Source organism: Echiichthys vipera (genome assembly GCF_963691815.1).
Source record: "Echiichthys vipera genome assembly, chromosome: 12".
Classification (NCBI taxonomy): domain Eukaryota; kingdom Metazoa; phylum Chordata; class Actinopteri; order Perciformes; family Trachinidae; genus Echiichthys; species Echiichthys vipera.
Genome location: NC_139837.1, coordinates 5,930,001 through 5,947,591, shown reverse-complemented (window position 1 = coordinate 5,947,591; position 17,591 = coordinate 5,930,001). Strand labels below are relative to the sequence as shown.

Here is a 17,591-nt window from a genome sequence, read left to right as displayed (position 1 = left end):
TTTGTGTGCACGCCCATGCCCTTGCCAAGTCAATTACACAGAGCCCCCCCCCCCACCACCACCACCCCACCTGACAGATTTACTATGCAGGACACTTCCTGTCGTAGCCTAGCAACAGTCTTGGCTGGCCAGAGTACAGTGGGCACGACACTTAAACACAGACACACACACACACACACACACACACACACACACACACACACACACACACACACACACACACACACACACACACACACACACACACACACACACACACACACACACACACACACACACACACACACACACACACACACACACACACACACACACACACACACACACATACACACACACACACACACAAAGTGAGGGAGAAGACAAGGAATAAGTGACTATTATCTTGATGTGGGAGAGTTGTTATTTAGAAGAAGAGATTGGGTGAGAAAAGGATGGAGGGAGAAGTGATTGAGAAATGAGAGAGGGGATGAGAAGAAGAGTAGTTCAGTGAGAGAGCAGGATTTCACAGTGCATCTGTCCTCAGTGTGTCCTGTTGCTGTGTGGCGGAGCTGCAAGGTCAGAGGAAACCATCCACATTTTTAACTTTAAAAATGGCCGTGAGTGAGCGCTGTGATTTAAAAATAGATCCTTACTTGATTTTAAGCCTATCCTTTACATTAACCAGAAATTGTAAACACCTACACAGATGGTTCTGCATGTTTTAGCCCATTAACTACAAATCACATTACTGGGGACTTTTAAACTTTTAAAGCCTACCATGTTAAAATTGATTTCCAACTTTCTACAGAGCAAATGGTTTTTTATTAATTTCACTATGAGATTATATATGGTACTCTGTTCAAGTTTCATTTTTATTGTCATCATGGTGATGCAGCCACAAGAACATTTTAGAGAATTCTACACACTTCTTTAAACCATGGTTTCAGCAACTGCATCCATCGTTATATGTCTCTTGCTTGCAAACAATATGGACACACGCGCACACACACGCACGCAAACATGCGCACACAAACACGCGCACACACACGCACACACACATGCACATGCACACACATGCACACACACACACACACACACACACACACACACACACACACACACACACACACACACACACACACACACACACACACACACACACACACACACACACACACCAAACTAGGAACAGATTGCCAGATTGTGAGCCAACTCTTTGTTAAAAGGAAATGGGTCACACCATAATCCGAATTTGTGCCGTCATGGTAATCCGTGCACATAGACACAAACAAACACAAACATAGAATTGACTGTGAATGGCATCTAAACCATACTCCCCTGGCATAGGGCCTGTTGGCATGGTAACAGTATTATAGGGGGAAAGTGGGCTATGGGATGTGATATTCCCCTGGGTTATCAATCTATACACTTTTCTTTCTGTCTGTCTCTCTCTGACAGGCAGGTCGTAGAGGGAGATTGTGCGCTGCTGTCACACACACCAAACTGTAGTTCAGCTGTGTTAGGGTTGAAGGATTTCCGACAACGGGTGTCTCAGTCTGTACCCTCGTATCGACACCCACTGGGTTCTTGTCTGTAGGCTTAAAATCCCAGCATGTTGAGCAGGTGCCGGAGCTGCCATGTAGAATTAAAGCTATTTTCTGCTAACAAACAATACAAACACAGTTCTGCTCGAAGAAGCCCAAAGAAATAGGAAGGCAATGCTACCAGACACACCTCATTGCAGTTCAAACACCTGCAATCATTCCGCATTCACACGTGCTTGCACACACCAACACACACACATGCAAGTGGGAGCGTAGACGCTGTTGTGGAATCAGTGAGGCAGTAAATAAAAGTGACAAAGGCCTCCATTCCAATCTACTACTGCACTGCCCAGGAAATATAGAAGCACCCGAGGCTACTCTCACACTCACACATGAGAAAGCAAGAGAAGAGAGAGAGACGGATTCAGACAGGAAGAGATTTAAAAAGGAGAGAAGATATAGCGAGAGCCAGTGATGATGAGGGAAACGTATACAAGCAGAGAGTTTGTGGGAGAAGGAGGTGGTCAAAAAAATAGAAAGAGGCGGAGGTGATGAGAGAAAGAAACAAGAAAGATGGGAGGAAGAGAGATGAGAGCAATGATCTGTAAAATAGTCCAGAGGGCTTTTATTGGGGGGGGGGGGGGGGGGGGGGGTTGCACGAAGGAGAAGCTGGATTTTACGACAGGCAGCCAGCGAGTGTTGATTCCACTCGAAATGAACCGGTGTTATCTGCTAAAGCCTATTGAAACAATAATCTATCAGCAGTCTAAAATATAGCCGTTCATTAACCTGCTCACTCACAGTACAACAAGCTAATTAACACGCCAGTGGACACACAAACGTACGATAAACAGACTAATCTGGGGTCAGGGTAAAGGATTTGGCACGGCGCTAAATAATCACAAATGCACGCGCACAAAACAGTTTAAATAAGACAAACAGAAGTCTGCAAAGAGGCAAATACACACATTTGAACACGAGCAACAAAAGCACATCCGTCACTCCCTACGGTGGTGTCATCATGATGCTTGAAAACGAAGCGACAGGGCGCACGCACAGAGCCGGCTAAGTCCATCATTGTGAGGAGAAAAATGAATTAGTTTAATGTTATATATGTAAAGAGGATCTGTGGGGGCCTGTGTATGCATGTGTTTGTGCATGTGCACACGTCTAAGGTTAGGAAACAGTAAAAGCTTGATCATTATGTACATCCTCTGATGTGACAGAAATAAATCAACCCTAACAGGATAACCACTCGTCCCGGATGGACGCGCGTGTGTGTGTGTGTGTGTGTGTGTGTGTGTGTGTGTGTGTGTGTGTGTGTGTGTCCAAAGTCTATTTATGGTAGTAGTTTGAGGCTGACCCAGATTAACTGAAACACAAACTCACATATAAACAGATGAACTGCTTTTTCAGTTTGATGTTGTTGAAGGCTGTCTAAACAGCTGTGTGACCCTCTAAAATTGTTAACTCTGTCCCATCACAACAGCTTCTCTCTGAACAAACATATTACCTCACTGATTCACTAACTCATTTACACAGGTTAACTCACTAATGCACTTACGGACTAATTCACTCTGTTAACCGCCTACCTGCCTTTCAAATCAAACTGCCTAAACGTCTTCAGAAAGACGACAGAAAGAAAATAAAGAAAATAAAGAAAACAGTCCCCCTGATGTTACAACATCTGCAGAACAAGCAGACACACGACTGGGGAAGGAGAGAGCAAAAAGAGAGAGCCGGAGAGTGTGCATGAGCAGGGGAACATTGTACAAAAAGGAGGAGGGTTGCGGCGAAGAGGAAAGGCGGCAGGTTCAGCACGGCGTCACGCTCCAGCGGTTCTGGAGGTCAAACAAGCGGCCAATCTGATTTACTGTGTAGACTGGAGGTGAGAGAGGAAAAAGAGGAGAGGGAGAAACAGCTGAGTGAGGGTGAGGGGAAGATGAACGGAGAACATGAATAAAAGAAGCCGCTCAGATGAAGTAGAACAGGGATGGAAAAGCAAAAATGAGGAGCTACTGGCAGTGGAAAAAAAAACACATCAAAAGGAGATATGGGAGGACAGAGGGAATAATATGAAGGGAGTCTGATATAAGGTATTGACTGATCTATGATGAGCAGTAATTCACAGTGTGGGAAAAGAAACCTTGGCTAAATAGCTCTTTACAGTGCACACTATCAATTATAGAGTAGGGGATGTGACTGGAAAACATACAGGAGAGAGAGAGAGAGAGAGAGAGAGAGAGAGAGAGAGAGAGAGAGAGAGAGAGAGATTGCTATTGACATCAGGCACGGCTAATTGACCCCGGTCTGGGTGGCAGGAGTGCATTGTGGGTAAGTGAGGCGTGTGGCCTTGGGGAAGACGGAGTGTAGGCTAATGAACACACTGCCAGGTGTGAGTGTGTGTGTGAGTGTATGTGTATGTGCGTGTGCGTGTGCGTGTGCGTGTGCGTGTGCGTGTGCGTGTGTGTGTGTGTGTGAGTGGGAGTGTGAGTGTGCGCGCGTAGGGGTGTGTGTCGCCGCATGTGGGTAGAACGAGCACATCTGCTGTTCCCACGGTAACAAGCAACATCCACCTCGGTCACGGTTCACAGTTCATTCATAAGGACTCACAGGATGAAGTGTGTGTAGGTCAGCGTGTGATTGATAAATAACAAAAATACAGCACTAGAGCAGGACAATGACACTGTAAACAACTGCAACAATGCCACTCCACGAGGGACTTTTCTATTGTTTATGGCAACAGGCAAACCCATACATCCACGTATTGTACACACACGCTCTATAGCCTGCAGATACAACAAGCTTAGACTTTCTGGCAGCATCCCCCATTAGCACTAATGCTACCATATAGTACTACATGCTTTATTCATTTACATTATCAACTGACTGCAATTTACTTAAACAGCATGCACGACTTGCCTTTACGTTTTCTAGGAGAGGCTGCTGGGGATGAGTAATGGACTCCCCTTGTGTAGAATGTACCACAGAGGTGTTGGTGCCAACGATGAGACTAAGAGACTCAATTGAATGCATCCTGTTGAATGTATTTGTTTATAAAGTAACAGTGACCGTATCTGTGCTCGGCCAAGCAAAAGTGAACTGCTGTGATCCAGTGTGCTGTTTGCAAATAATTATGATCGTCTTTATCTTTAGATTACATTACATTTCATTTAGCTGACACTTTCGTCCAAAGCAGCTTCAAATCAGTGCATTCAACAGTTAGGGTACAAACCAGAAGAGCAAGTTATTAAATAAGTGTGGTAGCTTCAAATAAGCTGATCTATACAGTGCTACATATAAGGGCTTTTTTTCATTCTTTTTTTTTTATTATAAACAATCCCCTTAGCCAAGGTGCAGTATCTTATAGTTGAAGATACGGTAGAGTACAACACTTTGGGGATTATTGTGAATATTGTTTTATTCACCTAAAACAGAGTTCAGATTTAGTCATTATCTTTATTACCTTAGGTTAGATTTTTGGCTTGGTTTGTTTGTTTGCCTGTTAGCAGGATAGCGGTAAATCTGCTTGCCTGATTTGCATGAAACTTGGTACCAGGGTGTAGCATGGGCCAAGGAAGAACCCATTACAATTTTGAGCGAATCCGAATCATGAGGCGGATAAGCAAATTGTTTTTCACTTTCCTTAACATTGCAAAGGCATCTGTGCTGCACTGTGGTGTCGGAATAATGTGTTCGTAACATTGTGAGATCTTAGAGTGCCCTTCTAGTGACGTCATTACAATGCCTTGGAGAGGTGTTGATCCAACTGTATGGTCATTTCGGAGGCTGCAGTGTGTGGTGCTGCTGACCTGTACTGTATTATACTGACAGGTCTTACTATAACTTTGTCTACCCTATTTTATATGAATGAGGAAAGGCGCAATAACAGAAACACCTCTTCGCATAATGAATACAGTTCAACCGCACTGCAAACAACATCCTCCAAAATGATTATACAGTCGAATCAACACTTCAACAGCACCTTTACCTTCAACCTTCATGACACAGAAGAAGAAATGATACAAGAATGAATAATATTCCGTACAAAATGTAATGCCGAACCCTGATTTGTCAGGCTACCATTTTAGTATGATCAGTGACTACTTTCAAAGAGATACACAGTGTATACGCTTGCTTGTTTGATCTTCTTTCCTGCTGAGAAACACTAGCTGGAGGAGTTAAGAACATCAAACAAAAGAAGAATAAATGACGTCACACTATCTTCCATCCTTTTCCCAGAGTCTCTCAGGCCTCACACTCCATGCTGCTTCTCTGAGGTGTGTGGATATGTGTGGTTGTGTGCTGGCACATATGCGGCTGTGGCGGGTAATGCAGAGAGCAAAATCTCCCACAGTCCTTTGCAGCGTGACTTCCAGCAGATAAGGAAGATAAAAAACAGCTTTGAAGTTTCATTCGGTTCTTAAGAGGGGCAGAGGAGGAGGAGGAGGAGGGGCAGGGTGCAAAGCAGGCAGGGACACTACAGGTAAAAGGGATAAAGAGACATAGAGGGGGAGTGGTGGAGATGGTTAACAAGATGAAGCATTTCTTTGAGCCGTAATCCTAACCTAGTCCGTTTGTTTACATCCTGAGACCCCGCATTGCCCCGGTAACAAGATTATCGTGACATCGGCGAATGCATGAGGTGATAAGTGAACAGGCTTCCATTTTTAGATTTCGTGGTCTCATCCGTTTTAAAGAAGAAGAGTTTTTTCAGGAGCTACACACACACACACACACACACACACACACACACACACACACACACACACACACACACACACACACACACACACACACACACACACACACACACACACACACACACACACACACACACACACACACACACACACACACACACACACACACACACACACACACACACACACACACACACACACACACACACACACACACACACACACACACACACACACACACACACACACACACACACACACACAATCTTAACTCCTGGCTACATGAAACAAACACACACAGTGGCATGAAAGCGTGTCACCACATATACACGCTCCTTTAAACCCTTATTCACACGTATCAGTGAAAAAAACACACCACTGCAGTAAATGGAAAGCACACAGCTGCTCTTTGTACAGAGTGGCTGAATAACAGTATGTGTGTCTCAAAGTGACTGGTGAATATTTAAAAGTGTGTGGAGCACTTTGCCTGAGGAGGAGCAGAGTGGATGTGTTCTGTCATCAAAAAGAAAAAGATTGGTTGCCTCCTTTTTTCCTTTCTCTTCTCTGCTCGTCAGCTGCATGGTGACAGCAGTGTCATGGTGAGAAAGTATGTGAATGTGAAAACAGCACACACACACGCACACACAAAGCTACACAAACACAGGAAATGTTTTGCTGCTGCGAGGAGACGGTCAGTGAGACCATGGGCCGAATGTGTCATCGTGCTTGTGCATGCGCGCGTGAACGTGTGTGTTATGACCAAATATGATTAGATGCTCTCTCAACTTATCCTTGATTCCATCACGGAAAAAACGACTCCTCCCGTGGGAATGGCGAGGAGCAGTGATTAATCAATTAGCCAATCAATAAGCCTGTCAGTTAATACGTCATCCTGACGGTCAGCGTGGGAGTGTTTTGTCCAATGGCTGGCTGGGGAAGGTCGCTGTTACCGCCCCTGCTATGGCACATTGTGAGGCGCTTCCTCAACTCGGAGAACTGAAATCCCCATAAGTCCCATTAAATATTCACAAGCATCAGAAAGAAAGAGAGAAGGGGCAGATGATACAATAAAATAAGAGCATGAATAGGGAAATGAAGGAGGGCTGGAGAGATGAGAGTGGATGAGAGAGACGTGGCAAAATAAAAGAAGGAAATACCGATGAGGGAGCGGACAGAGAGGGACGGAGAGAGAGACGGTGAGAGAGGGACGGAGAGAGAGGGACGGAGAGAGAGGGACGGGGAGAGAGGGACGGAGAGAGGGACGGAGAGAGAGACGGTGAGAGAGAGTGACAACAGTCGAGAGAGACAGAAAGGAGGAAACCGAGAGAGAGGATGACGGAGAGGGAGAGGAGTGGAGAGAGAACGTGTTTAATTATTCAGCATTACCCGTGTTCTCTATTTATGGCCCTTTTAGAGCAAGCCTGTAGAAGCTATATATACACACACACACGCACGCACACACACACACACACACACACACACACACACATATACACATACACACACAGGCTGCTCCCTTAAGTACAGCTCACCGGGGAAGTTTCAACCAAAAAAAACAGTGGACAAGAGAAGAAAAACGTGATTACATATTGATAAGAGCAATGCGCAGAAGCGAGGGATGCAGAAGTGACAGGGATGATTAGACCGGAGGAAGAAAAACAAGGAAACAGAACTGCCACAGAGATGTAAGATGAGAAAGGGAGACGGAGGAAGAAGTTGAGCTAAAATTATCTTTTTGCCGCGGTTACTCATCTATCACTGTTCTTCTTGGCCAAACCATTTTTCGCTGACAGGGAAATTGCAACCGAAAAACAACAACCTGGAACAACTTTTCAGGGCATTTTTTTTTAATTGAGATGAGATGTTGGTTGTGCCTGAGAGGGGAAAGAGAGGAAAGAGCACTGTGGAGCAGATCTGTATCATTTAACTAGATGGGGTAATGGAATTGTTGATAAACCTGTTATCTCTTACTCTCAGACAAACACAACTGCAGCAATGTGGCACATTACTAGCCCTCTACCACCGATAACATAAAACACTGTGCTGGCCATTACTATCACGCACACAAAAGGATGCATGCATGGCTTACACATAACACTTTATATAAGCTAGCTTAGTTACACATAATACACAGAGTACAAACTAATGCAGCAGAATGCAGTGGGCTGGTTTTAGAGGCATGTTTTTGCTGCAGGGAAAGATACCACAGTATTTGATTGTTAAAAAATAATCTTTTCTTAAAGAGAGAGAGAGAGAGAGAGAGAGAGAGAGAGAGAGAGAGAGAGAGAGAGAGAGAGAGAGAGAGAGAGAGAGAGAGAGAGAGAGAGAGAAGAAGACTTGAGGAGCTCTTTTCCAAATCGCTTTAAATCCATTTTAATAGTTTTCAGGAAAATGACATTTTTTACCCAGACCCACACATTTGGTTAATATTCAATTTATCTTGTCAGAATGGTTTTTATGGCTCAGTCTGAACATGTTGAACGGACGGACGAAACATAAAACTCTCCCGCTTCAGAGCGCCGCCATGTTGGATCGCATAGAACGTTCACTGAATTCTGATTGGTCGAGAGGACGTATCGCATTTAGGCTAGAAATAGGTTTGGCGCTGGTCGCGGTTTGGAAAGGAACTGCATCTTGCGGACCTTTTTAAACAAGGAGATATAGAGATTTGGCAGAAACACTGATGAAGCAGTGAAAAGGTTCTGTAACAGCAAAGTGGCTCAAACTCATTTTTTAAAAATTTGGCTTTTATCTCGTTTTGGAAAAGAGCTCTTCACTTTTTCCGTTAGTGTTTCCTTGTTTTGCAATGTTTTCACATCATATTTCTGTTCAACGAAATCTGAATTCTAAAAGATGTTTTTTCGCTTTTACCCGATGCATTTTTCACCTCATCCAACAGACTTGTTCAAATTGTAATCGGCCCAAAGGTAGCCTCCATTTATCGTTTCACAGAAATTAATAATTCAGTTTCAGTGAAATGAAAAACAGTCATGTCGCAGTGAGGGTGATTTTTCTTAATGACATCGATGCGTGCTATTCATTTGTATACATGTCTGCAAATATTAATCAAGAAACAAAATAAAAGAGTTCTTGGGTAGAGGATAGCGTAGAGAATCCCAATTTTCTCTGCAGCGAACACCGGTGTGAAAGAAAATGTCAAGGCGTAATTTGTTAACCACACAGACAAACACACACACACACACACACACACACACACACACACACACACACCAGGGTAAAACTGGCCCCTGGCCACTGAGCAAATCTAATTTCTTTTTGGAATCAAAAGAAAAGAGCAAAATCGTGTTTACAGCCTGCCCGACTCTAATCTTTACATCTGAGCAAAAGTTCCACCTGTATCATCCACAGAACACAGACCAGCATGTATTGATCCTGAGGGGGATACTACAGTGCAAAGATACAGTATGGTATTCCTATTTTTATGATACAACAAGTGTCTAAAAACGGTTCAGAGAGCCGGAGCAATTCCAGTCCACCAATACCCGTCAGGATGAAGGTCAATTTATCATCTCAGTGACTCAGAGATTCATCTGCTCACAAGAAGTTGATCCTCTTCATGTGGCTTACCTCAACTGCATGAGGAATTTAAAAGAGATGGCATTTTTACTCGAGCGGCTCTGCACCTTATCTGTGCGGATAAATCCAATTTTTCCAGTTTACATACTATACTTCTACAGCAGTGAAAGGGCAATATTTAAAACTAAGCGCTACAAAGCATTTTTAGCCTGTTTTCTGCCTTTTATAGTATAGGATTTTTATTTCTATAAGAGCTGTAACTAACTTTTTTTTATCTCTGGTTTCCCATAAGACAAAAACAGCAACTCCTGGAACAGGAAATGTTAAGCATGTTTTGCAATCTTAAAAATAGTGTGACTACTACTGATTATTGGTATTGTATAGTTCCCACCTATGAAGTTTGGAATGTGTGCAATAGATCTTTGATGAAGGTCATATCATATACCAATACTTTCAAATATTTATAACCTAAAGGAGACTTTAATAAATAGTCAAGCACAAACAGTCCTAAATATAATCATCCTTTGGCTTCAAACGCTCACAGAACATCTATTGCACACAAAACTCCACAAGTGTACTCAAGTAAATGAAACAGTGGAGTGTCATTTTATAATTCATCACAGCCTCAACACAATTGACTTCAGTATGGACTCCATGGAGTATTGTACACAGTGCAACGCCCAATCACAAAGCAGTGTGTATCAGCTGGGCTACAGACCCAACAGGCCCGTGCTGTTGCCATAGGCACTCTGTGGCTCGGTAATGTATAGAAACAGACTGGCTGAATGTCAGCAAGTAAATGAGCCGTGACTTTCACCAAGACAGCGGAGTCAGCAATAGATGGATACACATAACTCTCCTTTTCTCCATTCCCTTTGTGTTTTTTCCTCCCTTCTGTCCCACACACACAAACACACACGCACACACACACACACACACACACACACACACACACACAAGGATGTCAGATTATTTCCAGAAGAGTGGAGAAGCATGTCGACCTCTGCCTGACCTTTCATCTTGTCCAATCAGTTGTAAGAACAGCTCCTCTCCATCACCACCTGCCCTTGACTCTCAGCTCCATTACTCTCACATGCACAAAATACACGCACTCACAGAGGCCTTCACATGGCCATACCTTTGCATATTTGAACAACCACTTGTTTATTCCAGCTAGTGGGGATTTAACAGCGTCACGTGCTGGTGCCACATCCTACAGAGTGGCAGGATAAAGCAGCAGAATCAGGAAAAGGAAGCGAGGACCAGAGAACGGCGGGAACAGGAAGTTCAGACACGCGCATGGACAGAGAGATAGCATTTAAACGACAGCGGGAAACAGCTGAGTCCAGCTGACAGCAAAAACCTCAAACCACAGCGATGTCACAACGTCAGACCAACTGAGCGCAAGGACTTCCTGTGTCCCAGAGAAACACTTCCCCCTGAAACACCTCATCTAGAAGGGAAGAATTATTAAAAAAAAAAAAGATCACGCGGGTATAGAAAGTAATGCAGGGAAGGAAAGAGAAAGTGCAAGTGAAATTCTTCTAAAAGCACTTTAATTTGCTCCAGTTTCTGCTTCTCCTCTCTGCATTTAAGTCTCTTTTACGTTCGCTTCATTTCTCTCAAGCTTGTGCGCCGCTTTTATCTCCTGTCTTCTCTGTTTCCATCAGTCACGGTGCACATTTCTATTCTTTATCTCCATAAAGGCTACTTGGAGAGAATGAACAAAAGCGGATAAGAAAGTGGAGCTTGCTATCACAAAGACAGACTAATGTATATCAAAGTATGTTTATACGTGTATCCTACCTTGTACACCTGCCCGTAGGTGCCATTTCCCACCAGCTCGACCAGCTCAAAGATGCCGGCGGGGTCCTAGAATGAGGAAACATTGAGATTATTAGCATGGGTAGGACCGACAGAGATGTTAACTCATACATTAAACACAAATAGTTTTTTCAATGCAACAAGATATAATGGGTGTTGAATCAGATTTAGACAGTAGTCATATGGATGATAAAGCATGACATCTAATTTCATAGCCACACCAGTGTGTGTTACAAAGACACACTGGCATGGTTGTAGACTCTTATTAGTTCTGTTATCCATAACACTGGATAACTACATTTTTTAACAATGGTGCGAGTTGTCTTGCCCTACCAGCTGAGCTCATGTCTTGCTCTACCAGCTGAGCTCTTTGGGTGTTGATACATTGGTCTAAAATGCAGTGCTGAAGTGTTTTAAGCTGGTGTCCTGACTAGCTAATAATTTAAGCCCACAGTCGCTAGGTCGCCAACACACAACCCGACTCATCTCTGACAAGGAGCGACTTGAACAGTGCAAAAAACCCACTAACCCCCTACACACACACACACAGACACACACACACACACAGACACACAGACACACAGACACAGACACACAGACACACACACACACACACACACACACACACACACACACACACACACACACACACACACACACACACACACACACACACACACACACACATACACACACACACACACACACACACACACACACACACACACACACACACACACACACACACCTCCCCCTTCCTCTCTGCCGCGTGTTGCTACGGCATTCCAACAATAGCTGGTATTCACCCTGTCCTTCCTTCTCTCTCTCTTTCGCACACTCTCTGCTCCACCAGCTTCTGTTTTTCCAACCAGCCGAAGTCCATCTATGTCTCTCTCTCACTCTTTTATCTACACATGCTTTCTTTCTCTCATTCATTCCTGACTGTGTCCAGGATAAGTCCTTCTTTTCAACACTTTTCTCATTCCAGCAGAGTCCCAGAAACACAGAGGCCCTTTTTTTTATACCAAGTTTCTGTTATGTCTCCCTGTGCATCCTTCTCGCTATTAAAGACTTTTGTAAATGTAACATGTTATTAATTTTGAGTCAGTCACAACCGCGTTCAACTTTTCACCTAATTTGTGCCTAGAAGGGCATGTGTCTGAACGCTCATTTACACAGGATTGTCGCTTTTATCATTACTCACTGTAGGGCTAAACGTAGGGTTCTATAAATCCATTATAAACGGCTTGTTACGTGGAACCTGGCACTTACAGCCAACTATACTGGGTCAGTTAAAAATATACCAAAATCCAAGGTAATATCTGTCATTTATCATCCTTTTATTAAAATAGCTCTTCAAAATCATCTAGGGAAGATGTATAAAAATGAGATCTTCTACTGGAGGCAAAGCTAGAGGCTTATTTCGTTGCTGATTCACAGAAATAAACCGAGGTATTATGTAGATCTGCACAGGGACTCGCTGGGAGAACAGACAATATTACATGATACCCACTTCTCACAGACAAGTCCCCTCTCAATAAAGCATCTTTTTACGTCAGTTCTGAAAAGGCACACGTGCGCTCTATTTCCATCCCCGTCTCTAACCTCTTCACTTCTCTCTCCTGCGTCTTACGCTCACAGTCGGCCATCTTGCTTTGTCACTTCCTGCACCTCTCTTTTATGTCATGTCTGTGAATTTTTGTTTGAACTTTGCCGGCATAACACACAGATCTACGTGTGCTTGAAATGACAAGAGTATGGCCGAATGAAGAAAGCACACTTTAAGTGCATTTTGGGGTGTTACGGGAGAATATTGTGTACTATACATTCTCCATGTGTCTGCATTTTTATAGGTTTACTTTCTTTCTTTCCACTGTTGTTTCTCAGTTTTCCATCCCTCTCTTCCCCATTTCTCTCTCTCTTTTGCCTCCCTTGCTCTGTCTCTATATGTTTGTTTCTGCGGGTCTCAGCAGACCTGTCAACCTGTCAGCGCATTCTGAAGACAGGCCCTTTTCTTGCTCTCTCCTTCCTCTTCCTGTCGTTTTTTCACCCTTATTTCTCTGTTGTGCGCAGCAGACACTCACACACACAGTTTCCCCGCACATATTAACACACACAAACTCATTCTCTCACAGTCTGTCTCAAGTACATCCTCCCGCTGTCTCGCGCTCTCGCACTCTCATAACCACACACACACACACACACTGACACACTTTTCAGAAAGCGCACTCCCACACAAGGGCTAGTGTTCAAATGTTCTAACGAGTATGAGTGGGCTCAAAATGAAGAGTGTGTGTCTAACTAAACGCGTGTGTATGTGCGAAAAAGAGTCAGAGACAGACTGCAAGCCTCTTTCAACAGTGCAGACTGCAGCATTCTGCAAGCTCTGCAAGCTCTGCAACTGTTTGCCTTGCTATCTGGCCTTCAGCTTATGCAGGAAGATTTTACTCTCGTGTGTGTAAGACACACCTAAGGATGCGCTCTATTTGTGTTTTTACACAACATAAGACATCCAGATATAAAAAAAATTATAATCCATGTATGCATACAAGCATCACACATGATGTAGGCATGCACATGTAGCCTCGCCTGCATGCCAACATACAGAATGAGTGCTGTGACAAGAGTAACGGAGCGTTCTTGCTGCTCCAGTTCATACATATCCTGAGGCTCCCTGATAAAAATATAGCACGGTATCATTCATATTTTATAGGCCACTTGCAGAATGAGCTCTCAGCGTGCGCTAGGCTTTGTCAGTACATCTGCATGTGTGTGTGTGTGTGTGTGTGTGTGTGTGTGTGTGTTCACATGTGCTCATCTATATATCTGTGGTTTAGAATTCCAGACGGAGCGACATTACCACCTTCCCCTTTTCTCATTTTGTGCTCTTTGCCAGCGTCACATGACTGCCACATGACCTCACTGGTGGCCGATGAATCACGGTGTGTGTGTGTGTGTGTGTGTGTGTGTGTGTGTGTGTGTGTGTGTGTGTGTGTGTGTGTGTGTGTGTGTGTGTGTGTGTGTGTGTGAAGCTGCTGAATAACAGTAGCAAATTAAATATAGCTTCTAAAATAACATGTTGAAGAAAATGTAAAGTTGAGATCTATTTGAGATACGATGTAAAAACGCACACACATCAGTCACATCAGTTTACTTGAACTCTGATGACAGTGCAGTTTTTCTTTTCTTTTTAACCACCAGTTGAAAGTATTTTCTTGCCGACTGAGAATTGCCCAAACCCAAAAAGGAGCCTGACTTCCTTTAATTTCCATGAGAACAATTTAAAGAATGTTTGACCTGCGAGGCCTTCACACAACAACAGAAATGATGTTTATCATAAGTGTCATAAAGAAAGGACACGGTTAGCCCGACTTCAATCACCATTTATCTAGAGGTCAGAAAAGGAGCATCGTCACCTTGTTAGGATTGGCACGACATTCATTGGTCATAGACACAATGACAATGGCTAATCTCCATTTTAATTTTTTACACTCACCTACAGAACAGAGAGCAAGAGAGCTTTTCTACTTACATCCCTGTACATCCACAGATACAAATTCTGTTTTGGTCCTGATCATTTTGCCTCCAATCCATTTTGCTTATTTCTCTGTCACTTCTTCTTGACATGGAATGGTTTTGTGCAAAAGTAGAAGGAAGTGGGATTAACTTTGGGCGCTGAGATGGATACAACACTGGATCCACTCTTGTCTTTGAACGGGGGATATCGGTCCATGAGCAGAGCAGGCCATTAGAAATAATGGGTTTTAGAGTGCAGCGGCTGCAGTTCTTGTGAAAGCCACTTTACAACATGTGTGAGGACCTTTTCTGACTGCATTCATTCTTTCATTTCTAACCCTAACCTTAATCCTCTCTACTGCATTCCTAAACTTAACTCTTACCCAACCAGACGCTTATCCTAGTTCTAATCTTGACATTAAATCCAGAGCAAACACCTTACATTAAAATCAGGTGTAGACACATGCAAAGGTGATACGGAGCACGGTTGACCATAATACACTTCCTTACCTCACTGGATCAGAACTTGTGAGAAGTTAGGAGTAAACATTTGTTGGTTGGAAGTGTGACTCATCCCCTCATCAATAAACACAACAATAGGTATAATTACTATATACTATAATAGTTTTTCTGCAAATAGCTTTCTCTAATCCTGCTATTATGTTGTGGGTCGATTTGACCCATTTAAGCGCTGAGTTAGAGAAAAGCAGGTCATGAAACCCAGTGACGTTTCCTCATTGTGGCATATGATCTTGAGTGTGACAAAGACTGGCAAAAAAGGCTGAGTTGAAACACATGCATGTCCCATGAAAACCCTTTTAATATACATCAGAGTGCCTTGAATTTCTTTGAACTGACAACTAAATACATGCCTCGCTAATTAAGGAAGTTGAGTGGTGAATGTTAATTATTAATCTGCTGTCACTTGCCAAATTCTGAAGAGCACTTAAGATTATCCTCTACCTTTTAAGAAGCAGCGCAGCACTCTCCATCTTTGTTTTGTTGTGTCTGGCTGACACTCAACTCTCCGGATAACTCTTCAGAATATAGTGAGTGAAGGACAAACACTTAAAAGTGGAGTAAACCAAAACACACCTGATAACCAATGACGGGATTCTCGCCAAGTCTTAAAAACACTTTTACTTTGTACTTTTGCATCACGCCTGAATGTCTGTAAATCTAACTGCTACTGAATGTAAAGAGAAAGACACAGGATACTTGAGAGTGGGCTGTAACCCGCAGATCAAAGGAGCTTTTATTAGCAGGAAATCCAAAATGTATTTGCCACACAGCCCTTGGTTTAAGATGTTTATCTTATATGGTGTCTCTTATCAGCTGAAGACCAAACATTTCTATCTACATCCGTCAGTCACAGAGACACACACACACACACACACACACAGACACACACACACACAGACACACAGGCTAACGCAGACACACAGGCACACGCAGACAGACAGACAGACAGACAGACAGACAGACACACACACACACACACACACACAGGAGCGCCCATATTTATAATAACCCAAACACACTTACGAAGATCTACTTTCAGTACATGTTGTTTCACAAACACCATACACCATTAAACAATGTCAACATGTGACATGTGGATTAGGGGGAAATGAAAAGTAAACTGATTGGGAAATTGTTTGTGTAAACACCAACAGTGCAATAAAATTAAATTTAAATTTAATATATCCATCACAACTGAAATAAATCAGTGCAGATGCAGTAAATCCAATCTGTGAGGTTTTATATACACAGTGGCACAAATTCAAGAGATAAACTACAATCTCAACAAACACACAGACACACTACAGACAAAAAAGTAAATAAATATGTTCTATCTATCTATCTATCTATCTATCTATCTATCTATCTATCTATCTATCTATGTATCTATCTATGTATCTATCTATCTATCCATCTATCTATCTATCTATGTATCTATCTATCCATCTATCTATCTATCTATCTATCCACTTATCTATCTATCTATCTATCCACTTATCTATCTATCTGTCTATCTATCTATCTATCTATCTATCTATCTATCTATCTGTCTATCTATCTATCTATCTATCTATCTATCTATCTATCTATCTATCTATCTGTCTATCTATCTATCTATCTATCTGTCTATCTATCTATCTATCTATCTATCTATCTATCTATCTATCTATCTATCTATCTATCTATGTATATATCTATCTATCTATCTATCAGTAGGGCTAATATGATAATTTGTGTTCATGGATGCACAATTTGTTCATTGTGCATTCCTGCAGTTAAAAAACAAAACCATGGCTACGTATTGAATTTTCCTCACAGAGGAGTTAAGTTTATCAACCAAACCTGCGTTAAACATTTCTATTTATACCGTAATAGAAAGTTCAGATATTCATGGTTAAAACTGCAATAATCAATATCTGGCTCAAACTACTTCATTTAATGTTGAAGGGGACATTTAGTGTCT

The 17,591-nt window shown here is 42.7% G+C and overlaps 1 protein-coding gene across 3 annotated transcripts in view; it reads right to left on the bottom strand.

Moving 5' to 3' along the window:
• The window catches only part of tnika (TRAF2 and NCK interacting kinase a), a 66,418-nt gene that overhangs the window by 42,921 nt on the left and 5,906 nt on the right, over positions 1-17,591 (bottom strand). For all 3 annotated transcript variants that reach the window (XM_083923767.1, XM_083923765.1, XM_083923766.1), the window contains exon 2: positions 11,573-11,638. In XM_083923767.1, the coding sequence (XP_083779893.1) occupies positions 11,573-11,638 (66 nt within the window). The remainder of the gene's footprint in view (positions 1-11,572; positions 11,639-17,591) is intronic.